At 38.4% G+C, this 18,376-nt stretch overlaps 1 protein-coding gene across 1 annotated transcript; it reads right to left on the reverse strand.

The window, feature by feature from the left end:
• Positions 1–222: 222 nt before the first annotated feature.
• Positions 223–14,658, reverse strand: LOC307012865 (SH3 domain-binding protein 5-like). The gene is made up of 4 exons (XM_079640065.1): positions 14,343–14,658; positions 13,229–13,291; positions 3,771–3,899; positions 223–342 (listed from the first exon to the last, which is right to left on the reverse strand). The coding sequence occupies exons 1-4, from the start codon at positions 14,418–14,420 to the stop codon at positions 247–249; spliced, it is 366 nt and encodes a 121-aa protein (XP_079496191.1). The 5' UTR covers positions 14,421–14,658; the 3' UTR covers positions 223–246.
• Between the last annotated feature and the right edge of the window lie 3,718 nt (positions 14,659–18,376).

Here is an 18,376-nt window from a genome sequence, read left to right on the forward strand (position 1 = left end):
TGACATAGGAAGCTGAAAAAGGAGAACAGAGTCACTGCACAGGAACTCTTTCAGCAGTGTTTACACGCAATGGAAAATAACCCATCACATTCAGTATTTATATCCCCATGAACACCTGAATGGCTCAGACAGCCGCATCAGAAAGTGTGTGTGTTAGTGGGGGGTGTGAAGCTGACAATTGAGCGGCCCGACCAAGCAAGGAGGCAGAGGCAGAACGTCTCAAATATAACCCTGTGTGGGCATTTATTAAAGCATGAACACAATGACACACAGCTTCAATCCTGCTGCTGTTTCCTCGAGCACAGCCTGCAGCCACCAGGATCTCACACACACTACCAGCCCCTAACAGACAGGGAAACAGAGCCTAAATACACACACTAATCAGCAATTATACACAGGGTGGGGGGGGGGGGGGAGACAACACAGGGCACCAGGTGCACACAATCAACAGCAATATGGGGAAAGGGGAACACTTTTCAAAACAACCAGTAAATGCACAAACTACATACACTTCGCCACCAACGAAGCTACACAATCCGTAACGGAGGCCGAGATCTATGGCCCCAGAGATCACCATCCGTTACATGGGGGGACTACATAATGAAGCCTTTTAGAGTCTCTGTCGATCTCTGAGCTTCCTGAGCGAGCACTCACAGCTGTGGGCGCTAAGCGAGATGTGCAGGTGGCTGCTTCCTCTTTTATTTTCACCACACACACACACACACACACACCAACACACACTGCTAAAAACGAGACCGAGATCAAGGTCTGAAATGATTGTGTAGTCGCCCCTTTCATCACAAAATTCTAATTTCTATACGCTGGACCGATATTATTCAAGGCGAGTAAAGATCAAACCATGCTAAATGTTTCCATCAAAACTCAAAAACACAGGTCTGGACTTTTTGTACTTCTTTTGTAATTAATCAAGTCTCAAGTTGTGACCTGGTAAAACCCCCAAACAATACATAAAAAGCACCACCAAGACATGCAGAGTTAAACACACTGGATATTTAATGAATAGGCATTTGTATGAGGACTTGGTCTCAACTTTGTTAAAAAGACAACTAGTGTTACAAAATTCCAAGTTATTGTCAGTATGTAGAGACCTGAACAACCTGCAAAAGACTTGACTTCATAAAAAGCAGCAGCAGTGGAAATAGGCATTCAGATTATAATGAGGTTTTAAGAACCAATATAAAACCATGGAGAGTGATTAAAAAGATTCTCTCTTCATCTGCTTCAAAGATGAATACAAATAAATAATTGAAAGAAACCAAGTGGGGGGGAAACATAAATAGAAGATCCTTTAATTGGCTAAAGATGAAAAAAATAAGGTATAAAAGGCCAATAAGATAAGATGTACTTCATTGATCCCAATTTGGCGAAATTTTTGACCATGTGATCAAAGCTTAAAATAAGTATATTTAGATTTATTCAGATCCACTCTGATAATTCATCCATTGACACACAAACCCATATTTTGTGGCAGTAAAACTTGATTGGAATTTGGACCCAGAACCCTCCTTAATAACGGTTCTAAATGATAAACCATCCTCCATTTCCATTTCCCTCCCTCCCATCATGCATTGCTGACCAAAGGTGAGAAGTAGTGGAGTACAAAGACTTCGTTACTCTACTTAAGTACATTGTTCTGGTATCAGTACTTTACTCCACTACTTATTTTTCTGACGACTTTTTACTTTGACTTTTTACATGTTTAACACAAATACCTGTACTTTCTACTTCTTACATGTTGAACACAAATACCTGTACTTTCTACTTCTTACATGTTGAACACAAATACCTGTACTTTCTACTTCTTACATGTTGAACACAAATACCTGTACTTTCTACTTCTTACAAGTTGAACACAAATACCTGTACTTTCTACTTCTTACATGTTGAACACAAATACCTGTACTTTCTACTTCTTACATGTTGAACTCAAATACCTGTACTTTCTACTTCTTACATGTTGAACACAAATACCTGTACTTTCTACTTCTTACATGTTGAACACAAATACCTGTACTTTCTACTTCTTACATGTTGAACACAAATACCTGTACTTTCTACTTCTCACATGTTGAACCCAAATACCTGTACTTTCTACTTCTTACATGTTGAACTCAAATACCTGTACTTTCTACTTCTCACATGTTGAACACAAATACCTGTACTTTCTACTTCTTACATGTTGAACACAAATACCTGTACTTTCTACTTCTTACATGTTGAACACAAATACCTGTACTTTCTACTTCTTACATGTTGAACACAAATACCTGTACTTTCTACTTCTTACAAGTTGAACACAAATACCTGTACTTTCTACTTCTTACATGTTGAACACAAATACCTGTACTTTCTACTTCTTACATGTTGAACTCAAATACCTGTACTTTCTACTTCTTACATGTTGAACACAAATACCTGTACTTTCTACTTCTTACAAGTTGAACACAAATACCTGTACTTTCTACTTCTTACATGTTGAACACAAATACCTGTACTTTCTACTTCTTACATGTTGAACACAAATACCTGTACTTTCTACTTCTTACATGTTGAACTCAAATACCTGTACTTTCTACTTCTTACATGTTGAACTCAAATACCTGTACTTTCTACTTCTTACATGTTGAACACAAATACCTGTACTTTCTACTTCTTACATGTTGAACTCAAATACCTGTACTTTCTACTTCTTACATGTTGAACACAAATACCTGTACTTTCTACTTCTTACATGTTGAACACAAATACCTGTACTTTCTACTTCTCACATGTTGAACCCAAATACCTGTACTTTCTACTTCTTACATGTTGAACTCAAATACCTGTACTTTCTACTTCTCACATGTTGAACACAAATACCTGTACTTTCTACTTCTCACATGTTGAACACAAATACCTGTACTTTCTACTTCTCACATGTTGAACACAAATACCTGTACTTTCTACTTCTCACATGTTGAACCCAAATACCTGTACTTTCTACTTCTTACATGTTGAACACAAATACCTGTACTTTCTACTTCTTACATGTTGAACACAAATACCTGTACTTTCTACTTCTCACATTTTGATCCCAAATACCTGTACTTTCTACTTCTTACATGTTGAACTCAAATACCTGTACTTTCTACTTCTTACATGTTGAACACAAATACCTGTACTTTCTACTTCTTACATGTTGAACTCAAATACCTGTACTTTCTACTTCTTACATGTTGAACTCAAATACCTGTACTTTCTACTTCTTACATGTTGAACTCAAATACCTGTACTTTCTACTTCTTACATGTTGAACCCAAATACCTGTACTTTCTACTTCTCTCATTTTCCAAACAGGCTGGTTCCTTTAGTTTGAATGTGTGTTTGGTGGAGTGATCATTATTATTTAGAGTCATTGCGTGCCTATTGATTTGAACACGATCCGTGTATCCATCATTTCCTGGTCTTCTCTAAAGAAGAGGGACCAATGAAAACGTTGTCATGTTGCCGTTGGTCACCATGGAAACATTCATTAGCTAACAATGACATTATTGTTCTATTAATATAAAGGGAGGTCAGGTACTCTTTAAAACAGCTGCTAGTTATGGGTACTTTTTACTGAAGTACATTTCAAAGCCTCTTTACTTTTAATTGAGTAAAGAAGTTTAGTCAGTACTTCTACTTTCACCAGAGTATTTTTAAATACGAGTATCTGTACTTCTACTTGAGTAAAGGTGTGTGTACTCTTGCCCTCTCTGCTGCTGACTCACCTGTCTGGCCAGCCTTCGGGCCTCCCAGTACGGCTTGGACTCCTCCACTGGTTTTCCGATCTTCTTCACCAGTTCATCGAGCTTCACCGTGGCCTCGACCAGAACCGAGCGGAACTTCTGCCTCGCGTCCTGACAGGAAAGAAGGAAATCGAGAGTGAGGAACTTCAGTAATTCAGGTAAACACAAAAAAGAAAAGGACACCAACAGAACTTGTTTGAGGAATAAACTGAAGTACCGTTTAGTCTGAAGTATCACCACACACTGCACTTCCTACATGAAGGGATTTCAATGGCTTTTTTAACCCTAAACCCACTGGTGGTCCTACGATATTAGAGGTGGGGGGAATAATCGATACAGCAGAGTATCGCGATGCTCTGCGTGGCGATATTGTATCGATACACAGACGCCAAGTATTGTTTTTTTATTACATGAACTCTTCATAAGTTAACGTTTTTGATAACAATTGCTTTTTCAATCCACTAGAAGGCGTTGAGCTTGTTCTGGTGCGGTCATGGCCATGGGCAAAGTCAGTGGGATTGGCAGGAAGTTAGTCAAAACAAAGATGGAGTCAGCGAATAAAGAAATCTGAAATGCAATATATCGCAATATATTGTATTGCAATACTTAGCATATCGTAAAATCGCAATACTATTGTGTCGTAGCGTAAGTATCACAATAGTATCGTGGGGAGCCTGGTGATTCCCGCCCCTATACGATATACCAGGGTATTTAGATTATCACTAATCTGAATACAGATGCTCTATGATAGTGTGTTAGTGCCACCAGAGCATCTACAAGTGGTTGTAAAGTTACAGGACTACAAGTGGAGACGAATATTGCCAGTGCCAATGCTCTTGTTCAAATTTAAAACAGTTTACTTGTTTTATTTCAATTTACTGAACAAACACTGAGAGTAGCTATTGACCCTTGACTTTTCTCCCTAGCTGCTTGCAATGCTTATAGTAAAGGAAATGAAACTTGCTGTATTTGTGCCTCTGCTATGAGTCACAACACGAAAGCTCAAAGATAAAACCTTGAAAAATTTGATAAGAAACACTAGCTCCGAGTCCCGACCATAAAAGTGTATCTAATCTGGGCCAATTCTTCACACCATGACACAGTTTTTCTGAGAACAAGTGTCCCATTAAAACACTGAAAACTAACCAGGGCCAATCATTCGACTAACCGGTACGAAGCAAACTGTTTCTGAGAGCTACGTTTGTACTCACAGAGTTTCACGGACTGATAAGCATTCCGCTCGGAAGTGTCCTCATGGTTATGTAAGTGGCATGAAGGGCACGGGGAAAAGGGAGAACAAGCCAGAAGCTTCACGGATCCCTGCGAGGAAATGCTCTCTTTAATTTTCCACCTTCTTTACTGGGGTCAATTATACAAGTCCCATCAGGGACGAGGATGTTTCGAGCATCCAAGGTCCTTGTGTTATAAAACAAGCTGTTCCCAAATGTATCCTTCAGTTTGAGGAAACAAATGTTGTGTTTCCTTTCCTAGGAAGGTCCTGAAACTGTCTTTCTTAGTCTCGAAATCTGACGAAGACTCAGAGCAAGGCAAGGACTACATGTGGCAGCTGCAAATATGAACCCTAAGAACATTGATTGGTTTGTCCAAAGAGAAAACAAGATCTGGCCTCTTTAAGATGAACCTCTTGTTACAGAGGGACTCATTTCTATCAGCTCGAGGAAACAATATCAAAATGTTCTTCAGGACACTTCTTTAGTTTCACTTCTTGGGTTGAAGCTTTCAGGAAAAAATTGTTGGCATGCCATTAAAAGACAAGGTCATATCCCTCCCTACCAATAACATCTCTAACCTTGTGAGTTGAAACTTTATCAAAGGGAAACGGGTTACTTGTGAGATAAAGTTCAACAACAGAGCTCCTTTCGACTGAACTGTGCTACGACAAAGATCTTTGCATCATACAATATCTTCTCACAACTTTTACCCCTTGATCATTTATTATAATCATCAAAAATCACTTTTTTGCCCTGGTTCTCAAAGGAGCACCTGGAGATGTTGCTTGGTGCTCATCCTTAAAATGAAATAAACCGTAACTTTTGAGGGGTCTTGACTTTATTTGCCAGACAGGCACTGAACACACGTGCAGAGGTGAACACTGAACACACATGCAGAGGTGAACACGAGACAACATTAGCACGACCAATCACCCTCCTGACTGTTCTCCTCACTGTCTTCCTCTCTGTCAGACATGGTAGCTGATGATGTAAGCCTACTACCTTCTCTCTGGTTGAGTATGGATTAGCATGGATAAGTCAACAGAGCTGGTTTTGGGTCGAAAGTCTCTGGTGTCATCTTAGACAAGTGGATGTAATCAAATAAGTATGTGAACATGACCAATAACCTACCACAGCCAGTAACAAATGAGTGTAACTTATTTCATTTATATCTTATTTTACCTTAACATTTATTTATGTATGCTTTTTTTTGTATCTCTCCAGTTTTAAAGGATATCTTTGGTTACTGTCCTATAGTATACATTGAAATTATTTCAAACCTGTTCATCCCTATAATTATAAAGAAGTGCCTTGGAAATATGTGTTTACATAAATTGTGACCAAACCGTTTGAACTTAGACTAAAGTGAACTATCTAAACACTCAGAGTCCTTTACCTCACTGAGCTGCAGTTATCAGCCTCTCAGTCTGACTGGAGAGGACTCTCCCTCCACATTATTGTAGAAACATCTTCTTCTAATATCCATTAGAGCAGCTAACACCAGATTCTAATAACAACAGCGCCGGTACCGGTGCACCCTCCCTCTCTCCCTTGCACTTTGGCTGTGAGCTGCGGGCGCCAGATAAGCCAACATCCCCCATTTTCATCACTTACAGCGCCCATCGAACAGGGCAAATGAAACGTGTAACCGGGGTGTAAAGGGTGTTACATTGACTTACTTATGAATATTGTTACATCAAGGCCGAAAATAAGGATGAGCACCAACGGTCAGAAATGTTTTTTTCCCTCCCAGAACTACAAGCGCAGCGCCTCCACAGATCTGGCGCCCTAGGCAAACATTACATTACATTGCATTTAGCTGACGCTTTTATCCAAAGCGACTTACAATAAGTACATTCGACCAGGAAGATACAACCTTGAAGAAAACAGAATCATATAAGTACATCAGGTTTCATAGAGACAAACATTTCAAGTGCTACTCAACTGGCTTTAGATAAGCCAGTAAGTGCTTTGTTAGTAATTCTATCGCTCGAAGTGGAGTCGAAAGAGAACATCGAGCCAGTGCTACGGACCGGCCCTGAGTTCATATGCAACTCGCAAATATCTTTCTCTCTCTCTCTCTTCTCTCTCCTCTCTTCTCTCTCCTCTCTTCTCCCTTCTCTCTCTCCCTCTCTCAATGTTGGTACGCAAATGCGCCTTTTTTCAAATGACCCGGTGCTCTTTTTTTGGTGCGCACCTCCGTACCAGTTATGTGCAGCCCTGATTATAATGTCTTCAGATGATGAGGGATTCTTTGCAAGTTTGTCGTTGGGTACCATGTAGGGTTACCAAACTTCCCCAAAACATTTCTAGCATGTCTTTCACCCACAGCTCAGAAATTCGATTAAAAGTTCAGATACTAAATCAACTTCCTGTGTTGCTGTGCAAAAGGTCATAATGGAGAAGTGCTGGGTACAAGTCAGGCACGTTTTGAAATAGACCAGCAATATGGTCAGAAAGAGCACGAATACTTTATATTCACTCAGAGCACAAGATGTTAGCTTGTTTGTCCTCGTTCATTAGTGGTTATTTGGACATTAGAGGAGTCTGAGAGACAGCTGAGGCCTTTAGATGAACTTTAAGAGTCAGAACAAAGAAACCCAGAGGCCAGAGCATCTCATTAAACACAGACTGTGAACAGAAGCTTGTGTTTACATGTCTGGTTTTTGTTGAGGGTTAAAGTGATGTATGTGGACATGTAGGGCTAAACACATAATGTCATCACATAAATAGCATTAACTGCACATGTATCATTGATCCTATATAATGTTCAATTTAAACTCTAAAGTTACGTTACGGACTAACTGTGGGTGTCTAGTCAGTCAGAGCTCAGTCTTTTTTGCAGTCACTACACGGCACTATATTGGCAATGTATTGCGTGTCAGCATCAAAAGCATATTCAAGTTCCTTTTTGCAAGTTCCTCCTTTTCATTTCAGATAGCTGGAAACATTTAAAAGTCAGAACAGGACTGCATTGTCATCCAACTAGCAGAACTAACATGAATTTGCTGGTTAGCTAGATCTGTGATTTGTTCAGGTCAAAGTAATCCATTTTGGATCAGATCAAAGGCTGAATTATATTTCAACTGCTTAAAAACCATGTTCGGCTAATTTGTTGAACTTTAAAGACAGACCAAAAAAGACGGAAACCTCATGACTTGATTTCAAAGTCCAAAAATAAAAGATCTTTCTTCTTTATCCTACTGGAGACCGCTGCCAACACCCAACATATTGACGAATCGCATTAGTGCTTCTTCAAGGCAAAAACAGTCGGTGCCTCAGAAGCTCTCAAACTAGAAAACACAACAGGAAAGATTGATGGGTTTCAGCATCAGCGATATCAACAGAGCCTCAGTGGACTCATCTAAATCTCTTCTATCTAGCTTACAAAGGAACACCTTTTAACTGCTCATCCTTATAATTCACAGGTTATTTTACAATATATAATATACAGCTTGTCAATGTTGTCAGTTCAGTAGAAAAGGCTGTCTTTCTCAAAGGACAGCACCAAACAACATTGTTTCTCTTAGACTTCCCGGTATGTGTTCGATCAAAGGAGGCTGAAGCTAACGCTAATGTTCAGTTTGCTTTCACTGAGGTTTTCTTATTGGCTTTGATGGTGTCCAGCCCTCCAGACTTAAACATATATGGCGGCTGTGGCTCAGTGGATAGTGTGCTGGACTTCGAATCAGGGGATAGCAAGTTTGAGTCCCACTGCAGTCAGCGTGTCGTTGTGTCCCTGAGACGCTTCACCCCAAATTCCTCCTGTGGGGATTTTGATAATGAATACACATCCATCATTCCTCTTTTTCCCTCTTCAACTTGACTTTTAGCTCGTAGCTATTCCAGCAAACTGATGTTTCAATCCATCCTTCAACCTCTATAAATAAACTGATTCAAAAAGTCCCTTTGTTCTTTCCATTCACCTCCTCTTAACCTTCATGTCCTTTATCACAACGTCCATTTATAGACAAACTGATTCGTTACCTCGGTTGACACAGAAGTATTTTTAGTTTTATATACTGTATATGACTTTAAGTAAAATATAAGTAAATACACATGGTACCCAGAGGATGAATCCTTTCTCTTGATGAGATTAACGATAAGATTACAATTCTTGCCAACTTTTTTAGATGGATTGTCACCAAATTTGGATTAGACATTGATGTTTCCCTCATAAGGAATTCATGGTTGTTTTAGGTTGGTCCAACATTTTGGTTTAGGACCAAATGAATATAGGACTAATGGCATTCCTATGTCTCAGCTGCACTTCTTATAAGTTCTTATTAACATGTCAAATTTAGTATGTTAGCATCGTCACAATGGTTAGCGTTAGCATTAAGCACAAAGGACTGTAGACAAGTAAAGCCACTCAGAGCAGCTTAGTCTTCTTGTTTCCAACCAACTGTCAGAACCCTAAGGGTATTCATTTACAATCATATCATTATCTCAATTAAGAAGCTCAAACTATTGAATGTTTTGCATTTTCCTTAATAAAGGATTAAAGGAACTGTTGATCCATGAATCAACTAGCAGTACTTTGAAACAATACATAGTAAGACAGTTCAGTCAAAATGTGTTTCGCTCTGTTATTCAGAACACTGGGTTTCTCGTGAAATAACCGGATCTGACCTTCCCTTTGTAAAAGGGAAGGAAGATGTCATGACCCTTCCCTTTTTACCCTTTGCTGACAGTCTCAAATAAAGTTCCTAGATTTCCAAACTGTTTGTCAAGTTTGGGAACTAAACGCCCTCACTTTCCTTCCTATCATTATATATTTAAAAACTCAGTAATAAACTTCTCCCTTTTGTCCGAATTCCCCATTTCGGAATCGCCGCTGAAAGGCAACACAGGTTGTAAAGTTAAACAGCCAAATGTTATGAGAAAGATTTCTTATATCAGTTCATTTTAATAACCATATATCTGTTCCTTCACCCTCTCTGTCCTGTCCTCTGTATCTTTGTGATTATACTGACGTGGACTTCACCTTGTCAACACTTAGGGTCTTATGTCTAGAACTTCTCGTTATCTTGCATCACTGCTATGAAAGAGAGTGCATTAAGGTCCGACCATCAGTGAGGTTCCCATGACTATCAGCTCATGATTACTCGAGTCCAATCCCGTTTTCCTGTAATCAGCAGTATTGACGCTTCAAATCAAGCGCTTTTTAATATCATATTATAATCATCATATCAGAAGTGCAGGTTGTTCTGGACTTTAACTGAAGGCCATGATAAAGGAGGGCGAAAGTCTTGACCTTCTATTCTGTAACTCGTGAGTTTCATGCTCTTATTGGTGATCTAATGTACTCCTTTTTTCATTATTAATACATCTTCTCGATATTTTCTCGATTCATTGATTAGCACATTTCCCAGAGGCACTATATATGTCTTCTATGCGTCATGATGTCAAAACAATATTCTTACATCAAAAGATATTGAGTCAACACAAAAAGAGAGAACATTTTAAAATGTAAGGAACTGGAACCATTGAATTTCCACTTAAAAAAGGCCTCTTGTTCAATCGAATATCATAAGTCCATTGATTATGTGTTTTAAAATGTGTCAGCTTTAAAAGAACATAAATGCAATTGATTGTCTTTTGTTAAGATTTCACCATACACTTTTTTTGCCCATGTTTATATAAATCATTCATTAATCTCAGACTTTGCCTCCCTTGTTGTTGTTAGAGAGTTCAGTTGACGTCATTTTTCCACTTTCTTAGCAATCAGTCTAGATTTTAAACGCAACAACCCAAGGATGACGTGACCTTGTTTACAGTTTGTCCTACATCTGAACAACAGGCGCCTTTGTACCAACATGAAAACAACTTGACTTTATTTTTCCAATGTGTGCAACCGTAGAGAAATGGTCGAAATGTAAATCAGTCAAGGTTTAAGATTCGACACACTGGGGAACACTGGGTACACCGACAGAAATAGGTTAAAAAGGGACCTAACAAATCACAAAACTGACAAATACAGATGAAGGACAATCATTTAAACAAGGACGTAGGGGTTGGGCAATATGGAGAAATTCAAATATGTGACCCGCTCTATCGAAATCAGTCGGTAGTCGCAACGGCTCGTTTCAAAATAAACGTGGATTTGTGTAAAAAACTAGTTTTTCAGGGTTCGGATGTTTTGTTTTATTTTAAATAAAGAAAGTCTTGGCTTTTGGAATGTGAAACTTTTATTGCCAAAATATCCCGATTAATACATTTTTTAAGCTTGTAAAGTGAAGATGACAGGCACCCGTCACTCGCACCCTGCCCTTCCGTGACGCAGCTCTCCCTCCCTCCGGCTGAAATTATGAATGTAAGGCATAGTAATCATAGATAACACGGCAGGGTCCGTTACAGTTTGTTTTTATCTGATTTGAAATAAACAAAGTCTTGGTTTTTAGAATATTAAACTTGTTTCGGCAAATTCAGATGATAAATACAACTTTGAAGCTTGTAACGGCATAATTACAAGCGGAGAACGGAGTAATTTAACGTTACAGCAGGCGTAACAACAGCCGGTGTTTCTCGTGAGTGTTTTCCCCGGGAAACAAACACAATACACACAAACGCAAAAATACACAAACACATACACACACGTACACACACGTACACACACACACACACACTCGCGGGCTTCCCCCAGACCAGTAATCCAAACGAAAATATTTTCCCTCCGTACTACTTTTATAATTTGCTCCGCTAATAATCAATCAGATCGATCCAGAGAAGAGGACACTTTGAAGGCCTTTTTCTCAAAATGATGACTCTAGTCATTATATAATGTGACATATTTTGCTTAATATTTGGAGTACAAAAACAATCCTGACATCATTAGAAAGCTAGGAATCTCCTCTTTCCAGCAGTGTATTCAACTCAATATGTGTCTTCAGGTCAATGCGACTGATTTCGATAGAGCAGGTCACAAATGACAATATCATGGACCATAGATCTCAAAATGGACATTGAGACAATATTGTAGGGTTGACTTTTAGAGCTTCCATAAAATATTTACACAAGGACAAGAATGAGAAAAGTGGGTAAAGACAATAAGAACAAAACAATTTAATGACATCCCTTCAATGTCATGCAGCCTTTAAAACCAGGAGAGAGGAGACACTTGTGCAATATTTGCAGTATTACTTTATCCCAAATCAAAAATGATATCCAGCCTTATATAAAGATATCGATATAATATCAATATATACAGATTTATATTAGCAGTGATTTCATGTAAGCTCTTAGCTGGAAGCTGCTTTTAGGGTCTTTAATGTAAGACAACTGAACCCCATGTTCATGCAATGGGCAAAATAATACAATTGTGTATCAACAATGCTTTCATATGCAATGATATGTTGATTAGTTGATTGACCTGTGGATCCAGTCTATGTTGTTCAAGCTTCTTCAAATGTGAACGTTTTCCTTACATAAAGTAAAGTGAATATATTTGGGTTTTTGCACATTGGTTATCGAAATACATCCTTTTGGGATTTAGAAACGGGAATGTTTCACCATTTCTGACATTTAAAAAAACGAAAGAATTAGAATAAATAAGCAGGAATAGGCCGTGACGATGATTAAAAAACATCTGCTTCTGCCCATCTAATTTTCAGCCCATATTGACCGCAATATTTAAACTGTTTTGTCAGCCTACAATATGTGATTACTGAATCCTTTTCTTGGTGGACCTGCATGATGGTGAAGTTATCAGGTCAACTACAATACATTTCTCCCAATAATACATCACAGAGAAGCCCTTTGCCCCGTTACCAGAAAGATTCACACAATAACTGCTGACCTACATGAAAGCAATCAAACTGGGTTTTGATGGGATTCAAAGATCAGTTATGCAAGATGACGTGAAGCATCTTTCTTGAGTCTGAATACAGCTGCCAGTAAAATCTCTTTAAATTAGTTTATTGTCACACAACATGTCAATGTCACGATTCAGGCAGTGTGTTGAAAACTGCTGACACTGAACAAAAGGTGAACTTAACAAACAACTTGTCCTGAAGACAGAGCAAAGGTCCAGCTGGTTCCAGAAAAAAACTGCTGCACACCGCGATACTTTTAAAAACAACACTTTACTGACAGGCTGTCGACACAAGTTAGATCGTAGGAGAACAGAATGTGTGTGTGTGCGTGTGCGTGTGCGTGTGCGTGTGTGTGTGTGTGTGTGTGTGTGTGTGTGTGTGTGCATAGACTGACCTCCAGCTCTGTCTCACATCTGTTGATGTCGTCAGTGGACTGGTTGAGTTTCTCCAGCTCCCCCTGAGAGAAATGGGGTGAAAGATAATATCTATATGTCATATAGTATTGGAGGGGGAACGTCAGCAACATCTGGAAAACATTAAGTGGAACACAGTGGAATCTGGACAGATTAATATAGAACAAAGGTCACTATCCAAATCATACATTACGTTTTTAGAGAACAAAACAAGTACAGCTGTGGATAAACATAACATTTAAAAACAAACTATTAATTGTCTGCAGATTCCAGTGCTCTCTTGTTCTCCAACTTTAAAATATGTGCATTTCACTGCAAGATTGTCATGTGGCAAGAAATCCTGAGTATTCATGACCTGCAGAAACCGGACATTGTTTGGTGACATTAAAGTGTATTCAATGTGGATCGGTCACATCTTATATAATATATATTAAAAAAACAATCCATCAGATGGGATTGGTGCTTCCCACATGTTTCTCTAAAATTGATGAGTTTGGAAGACAACTGAGGAATAGTCTATTCAATATGTTGACCGTTTGCAGATAACAGAAGGAATCATGATTCATATTTATAAAGATATTCTGCAGAATTATCAAATGTGAGGAAATCCTTAACAACTGTTTCTCACTGAAAATGAGAATATGTATTTTTTTTTCTCAAAACCTTAGATCACAAGGCATTCTAGTCTTGACGGCTTTTTACTTATGTTACCTCTTGATTATTTTGTGTACTTATGTAAGAGGCTGTCACTTTATTTTTGAAAAGCTCTGCATATATACGTAGCTTTAAAATATGCATTGACCTAATTTAAATTAATTAATTGTTTACCTATTTTTGTATTACAGTTGTCATGGAGCAGATTTAACACAATTGCAACTACAATAACCATAATCTTAAAGATCTTGTGCCAACTGTATAACTGTATATTTAGACATTAGATGTAAACTGAGGAGCAAAATGTTCTTTAATCAATGTAATAAAGCAACATGCTGAGTGTGCATGATGCCAGGACTGTGCTCTGCTGACATTCAGGGCTGGACCACAATGAACACAGAAAACACAATAACAACTACTACCGATTAAAATCTGCATTACCTGGATTCTGGGGTCCACTGCTTCTTCCTCATATTCAGCCTCGTCCTCCGCCCGGAGCTCCTTCTCTAAATGCTCCATGCTGCAGGTGAAGGGCAGATGAAACCAGCCGAACAAAGGGACGTTTCCTCGGGACTCTCAGAGACCTGAGCCACAGTCAGAGACGCGTCGGAATCCCGAGCCGTGCTTTAAATCCGCAGGTTATTTGAAATGTATTTTAAGGTGTTTTTTTGAATAGAAACATCTCGGTTTGTATCCACAGGCAAGAGGCCGAGCAGCAGTGTGTATCCCCGCTCAGCTCTTCCTCCACACTGACGGAGCTCAAATGTCCGAGGCTGTGTTTCAGACCGGGAACGCCCCTTCTGAGTCTGCAGAGTGTATGAGGAGTGTTTAGTGCCCTGTGGTGGTGAAGGCGATTAGGAAAATCATTAAAGGTCTCCTATTATACTGTTTTTCATCAATATATTACAGGTATCAGATATATATATATTTCTCTAAAATCAAGGCTTCGATGTCACCAGCTGAAATGTTGGTGAAATTCTTCGTCGAAGCGTTGTTGGACTGGGTAGAACATTCAGCTAGAAAGAGAAACACATAAGAAGTGTTCGCCCTCTGATGTTATCTCTATTGACTTGAAGTGGACAAAATGTTAAAGATCCCCTATTATACTGTTTGTCATCAATATATTATAGTTCTCTCAGTGATATAAAAACATGTATCTGAATTGTTATATGATAATTCCTGCATATTAGCACTACTCTATTTCTTCTTGCGCTACAGTATTTTATTTCTGTTTATATACTAGGTATAACATTTACCTAGGGGATTAAGTATTAGCATTGCCAACATACTGTATACACTGTGGTTGTTCCTTATATAGCGATATATAAACACAATCCTGGATATTTTAATTGACAGCTACGTGTGCTTGACTAAAGTGTTTTTTCGTTATGCCACATATTACTTGTGCTTCAGGGCTGGAGTCAGCTTTGAGGGTCAGGGGCAAAACATTTAAAAGGGCACTTGCTTTACTATTAAAGGGCCAGATTATCCCAAAATTCAAACATATGTTTCCTCTTAACTGTAGAGCTTTCTCTTAACCTTGTTTTGATACTGCCTGCTCTCAAATACATTGGAACTAAAAGCTCAAAGTGCCAACAAATACCAGGGTTTGAGTTTCACTAATATGAGGATTTGCTGTATTTGGTATTATGTAATCTAAAGTATGTCAGTGAATGTTTGCTTTCCCCCCAAATGAGCAGGGATGCGTTATGGCCATGTTGGATTTGCAGGATTTTGATGAATTTGATCAACGTTTAGGCTGTATCTCGATTACATTTCCAATTGTTTATACCCTGTTATAACTAATTGATTGAAGTAGGGCTGCTTGATTATGGCAAAAATCATAATCTCGATTATTTGGGTCAATAATTGATATCACGATTATTAAAAACGATTATCCATCAATTTATTGAAAAAAAAAAGGTGTAGTATATTTTTAACAGTTGATTACCCTGAACTTTAAGTATAACTCAATTGAAAAACCAATAAAAAATTACATTTTTTTTTAAAAATAAATAATAATACAAAAAATAAAATAAATTATCGTTTTATTTCGATTATGTTGTTTTCATAATCGTTGCAAGACAAAATGGTAATTGCAATTAAAATACGATTAATTAAGCAGCCCTAATTGAAGGCTGTTTATGTGTTCTGTGTTTCAAAATGCAATGTGACACAAGTCTCTGTACAACACATACATTCCTCAACACTGACTGTTCTTGGAAATGAATTACCATCTGTGGTTCACTAATAAATATTTTATGATGCAGAAAATATTGTGAGGATGGTTCCTAGAAGAAGTCAACAACTAAGTTATACAGATAATTAAATGAAGTTAGAAACCAAATTTAGAAAGAACATGTAATGAAATTATGGAGGATTATTTAATTATAGTTGTTTTTTAAATGTAAGTTATAGAAGAAATCACTTCTCACAATGTTGTGCTTTAAAGTAGGAACACTTTTTATGTAATGTGCTTTGTTACAAGAGTATAAATATGTAGTGGCTTTTTTCAGTAATTAGTGTTGCATTCAAAGAAAATCAGGTTAATAAAATAATTCAAGCAGCAGTAAATGTTGTTAACAGAGTTTCCAAGAATAATTTGTCGTCGAATAAAAGCTGATATATTATTTTGACCTAAAAAATTAAGATATGTAAGAAGTGAAAGCACCCAGTGAACCCGGAGTCTTTGGAACATGTTCACCCTTTTTACAGAAATCAACAAAAAACCTAATATCAGAGGCAAAACCTATTGGCTAGCGCTCCAACACATTGTACCTGATAGTCTGAGGGGCGGGACATCTCTGAGCGGTTGACCAATCACAACAGAGCCGGCCAGCTAATCAATCAAAGCAGAGTGGGCTCTGGTTTCAGACAGAGGGTGAAAAGAGGTGCTGCAGCACAGGCAGTATGAGAACAATAAAAAGCTTTTTGAACATTAAAGCATGGAGACATGTCCCAGAAGAGACACTACCTACTGATATACACCTGAACATCAGCAGGAGAGGACTCTTTAAAGTAGAGACACTACCTACTGATATACACCTGAACATCAGCAGGAGAGGACTCTTTAAAGTAGAGACACTACATACTGATATACACCTGAACATCAGCAGGAGAGGACTCTTTAAAGTAGAGACACTACATACTGATATACACCTGAACATCAGCAGGAGAGGACTCTTTAAAGTAGAGACACTACATACTGATATACACCTGAACATCAGCAGGAGAGGACTCTTTAAAGTAGAGACACTACATACTGATATACACCTGAACATCAGCAGGAGAGGACTCTCTAAAGTAGAGACACTACATACTGATACACACCTGAACATCAGCAGGAGAGGACTCTTTAAAGTAGAGACACTATATACTGATATACACCTGAACATCAGCAGGAGAGGACTCTTTAAAGTAGAGACACTACATACTGATATACACCTGAACATCAGCAGGAGAGGACTCTCTAAAGTAGAGACACTACATACTGATACACACCTGAACATCAGCAGGAGAGGACTCTTTAAAACTAACTGGATGACAAGAAGCTACACTTTCATGACAAGCATCTGGCTACAGCGGATTATGCAACAACCATGGAGAACACATCAAATGCATCTTCAAACCGAACAAACTGAAGCCTGCAGGATAACCTTTTATCGGCTGAAAGAGGTTACACAAAACATTCATATCACTCTCATCACATTACAGACATATAGAAGGAAGCAGCGTTTCTCTCTGTCTGCATCACGTCTTTTGTTTCCATTGCTGCTTGCTCACCAGAGGAGAAAGTATGTAAGTGCAGAGACTGAATAGACAGAGGCCTGAGGTGACATCACAGGAGTTACATAACCATCACAATGTGCCGGCTTACATCAAGGGGGGGGGGGGGGGGGGGGGGGGGTGCTGAGAGGGAGAGCGTTAAGAGGCTGAGGCACTGAGGAAGGGAGAGACGATGAGAAATGAAATGAAAAACCAACAAATACTATGATTTATACAATTTCATCACATCATATCACAATACAGTACATATACAAAAGCACAGAGAACATAACATCATCAAGCATGGACAAATTTAAAAAAAAAAACAAATGTATGATTAAGCTTGGAAAGGAGAGTTCAATAATCTAATGCCTTCTCACTATTGCCCCCAAACAATAATATATTTTTCAGGGACTGTTAAACTTTGTTTTGTACGTTTAATTTTTGCAATGTGAGAAAGCCTTTGCGATGGATTTTCCGAACCTGATCTCAGTCACCCTTAAGAGGGAAAACAGCTGAGGAAAATCAAACACTCTTTGTGGGAACTAACAGGATCAAGCGGTCACATTGTGTTAACGAGCATCGGCAGATCATTTCAAGGATTTCCAGCAAAACATATTTTCTTGATTTCTTGAAGGTCTAATTGAAAAATATTTGAAAGCTGCTTGTATTGCCCTCTTATAATTGATTAAAAATATATATTTAAGTCA

This window comes from Notothenia rossii, assembly GCF_949606895.1.
Source record: "Notothenia rossii genome assembly, chromosome: 7".
In the NCBI taxonomy this organism is placed as follows: domain Eukaryota; kingdom Metazoa; phylum Chordata; class Actinopteri; order Perciformes; family Nototheniidae; genus Notothenia; species Notothenia rossii.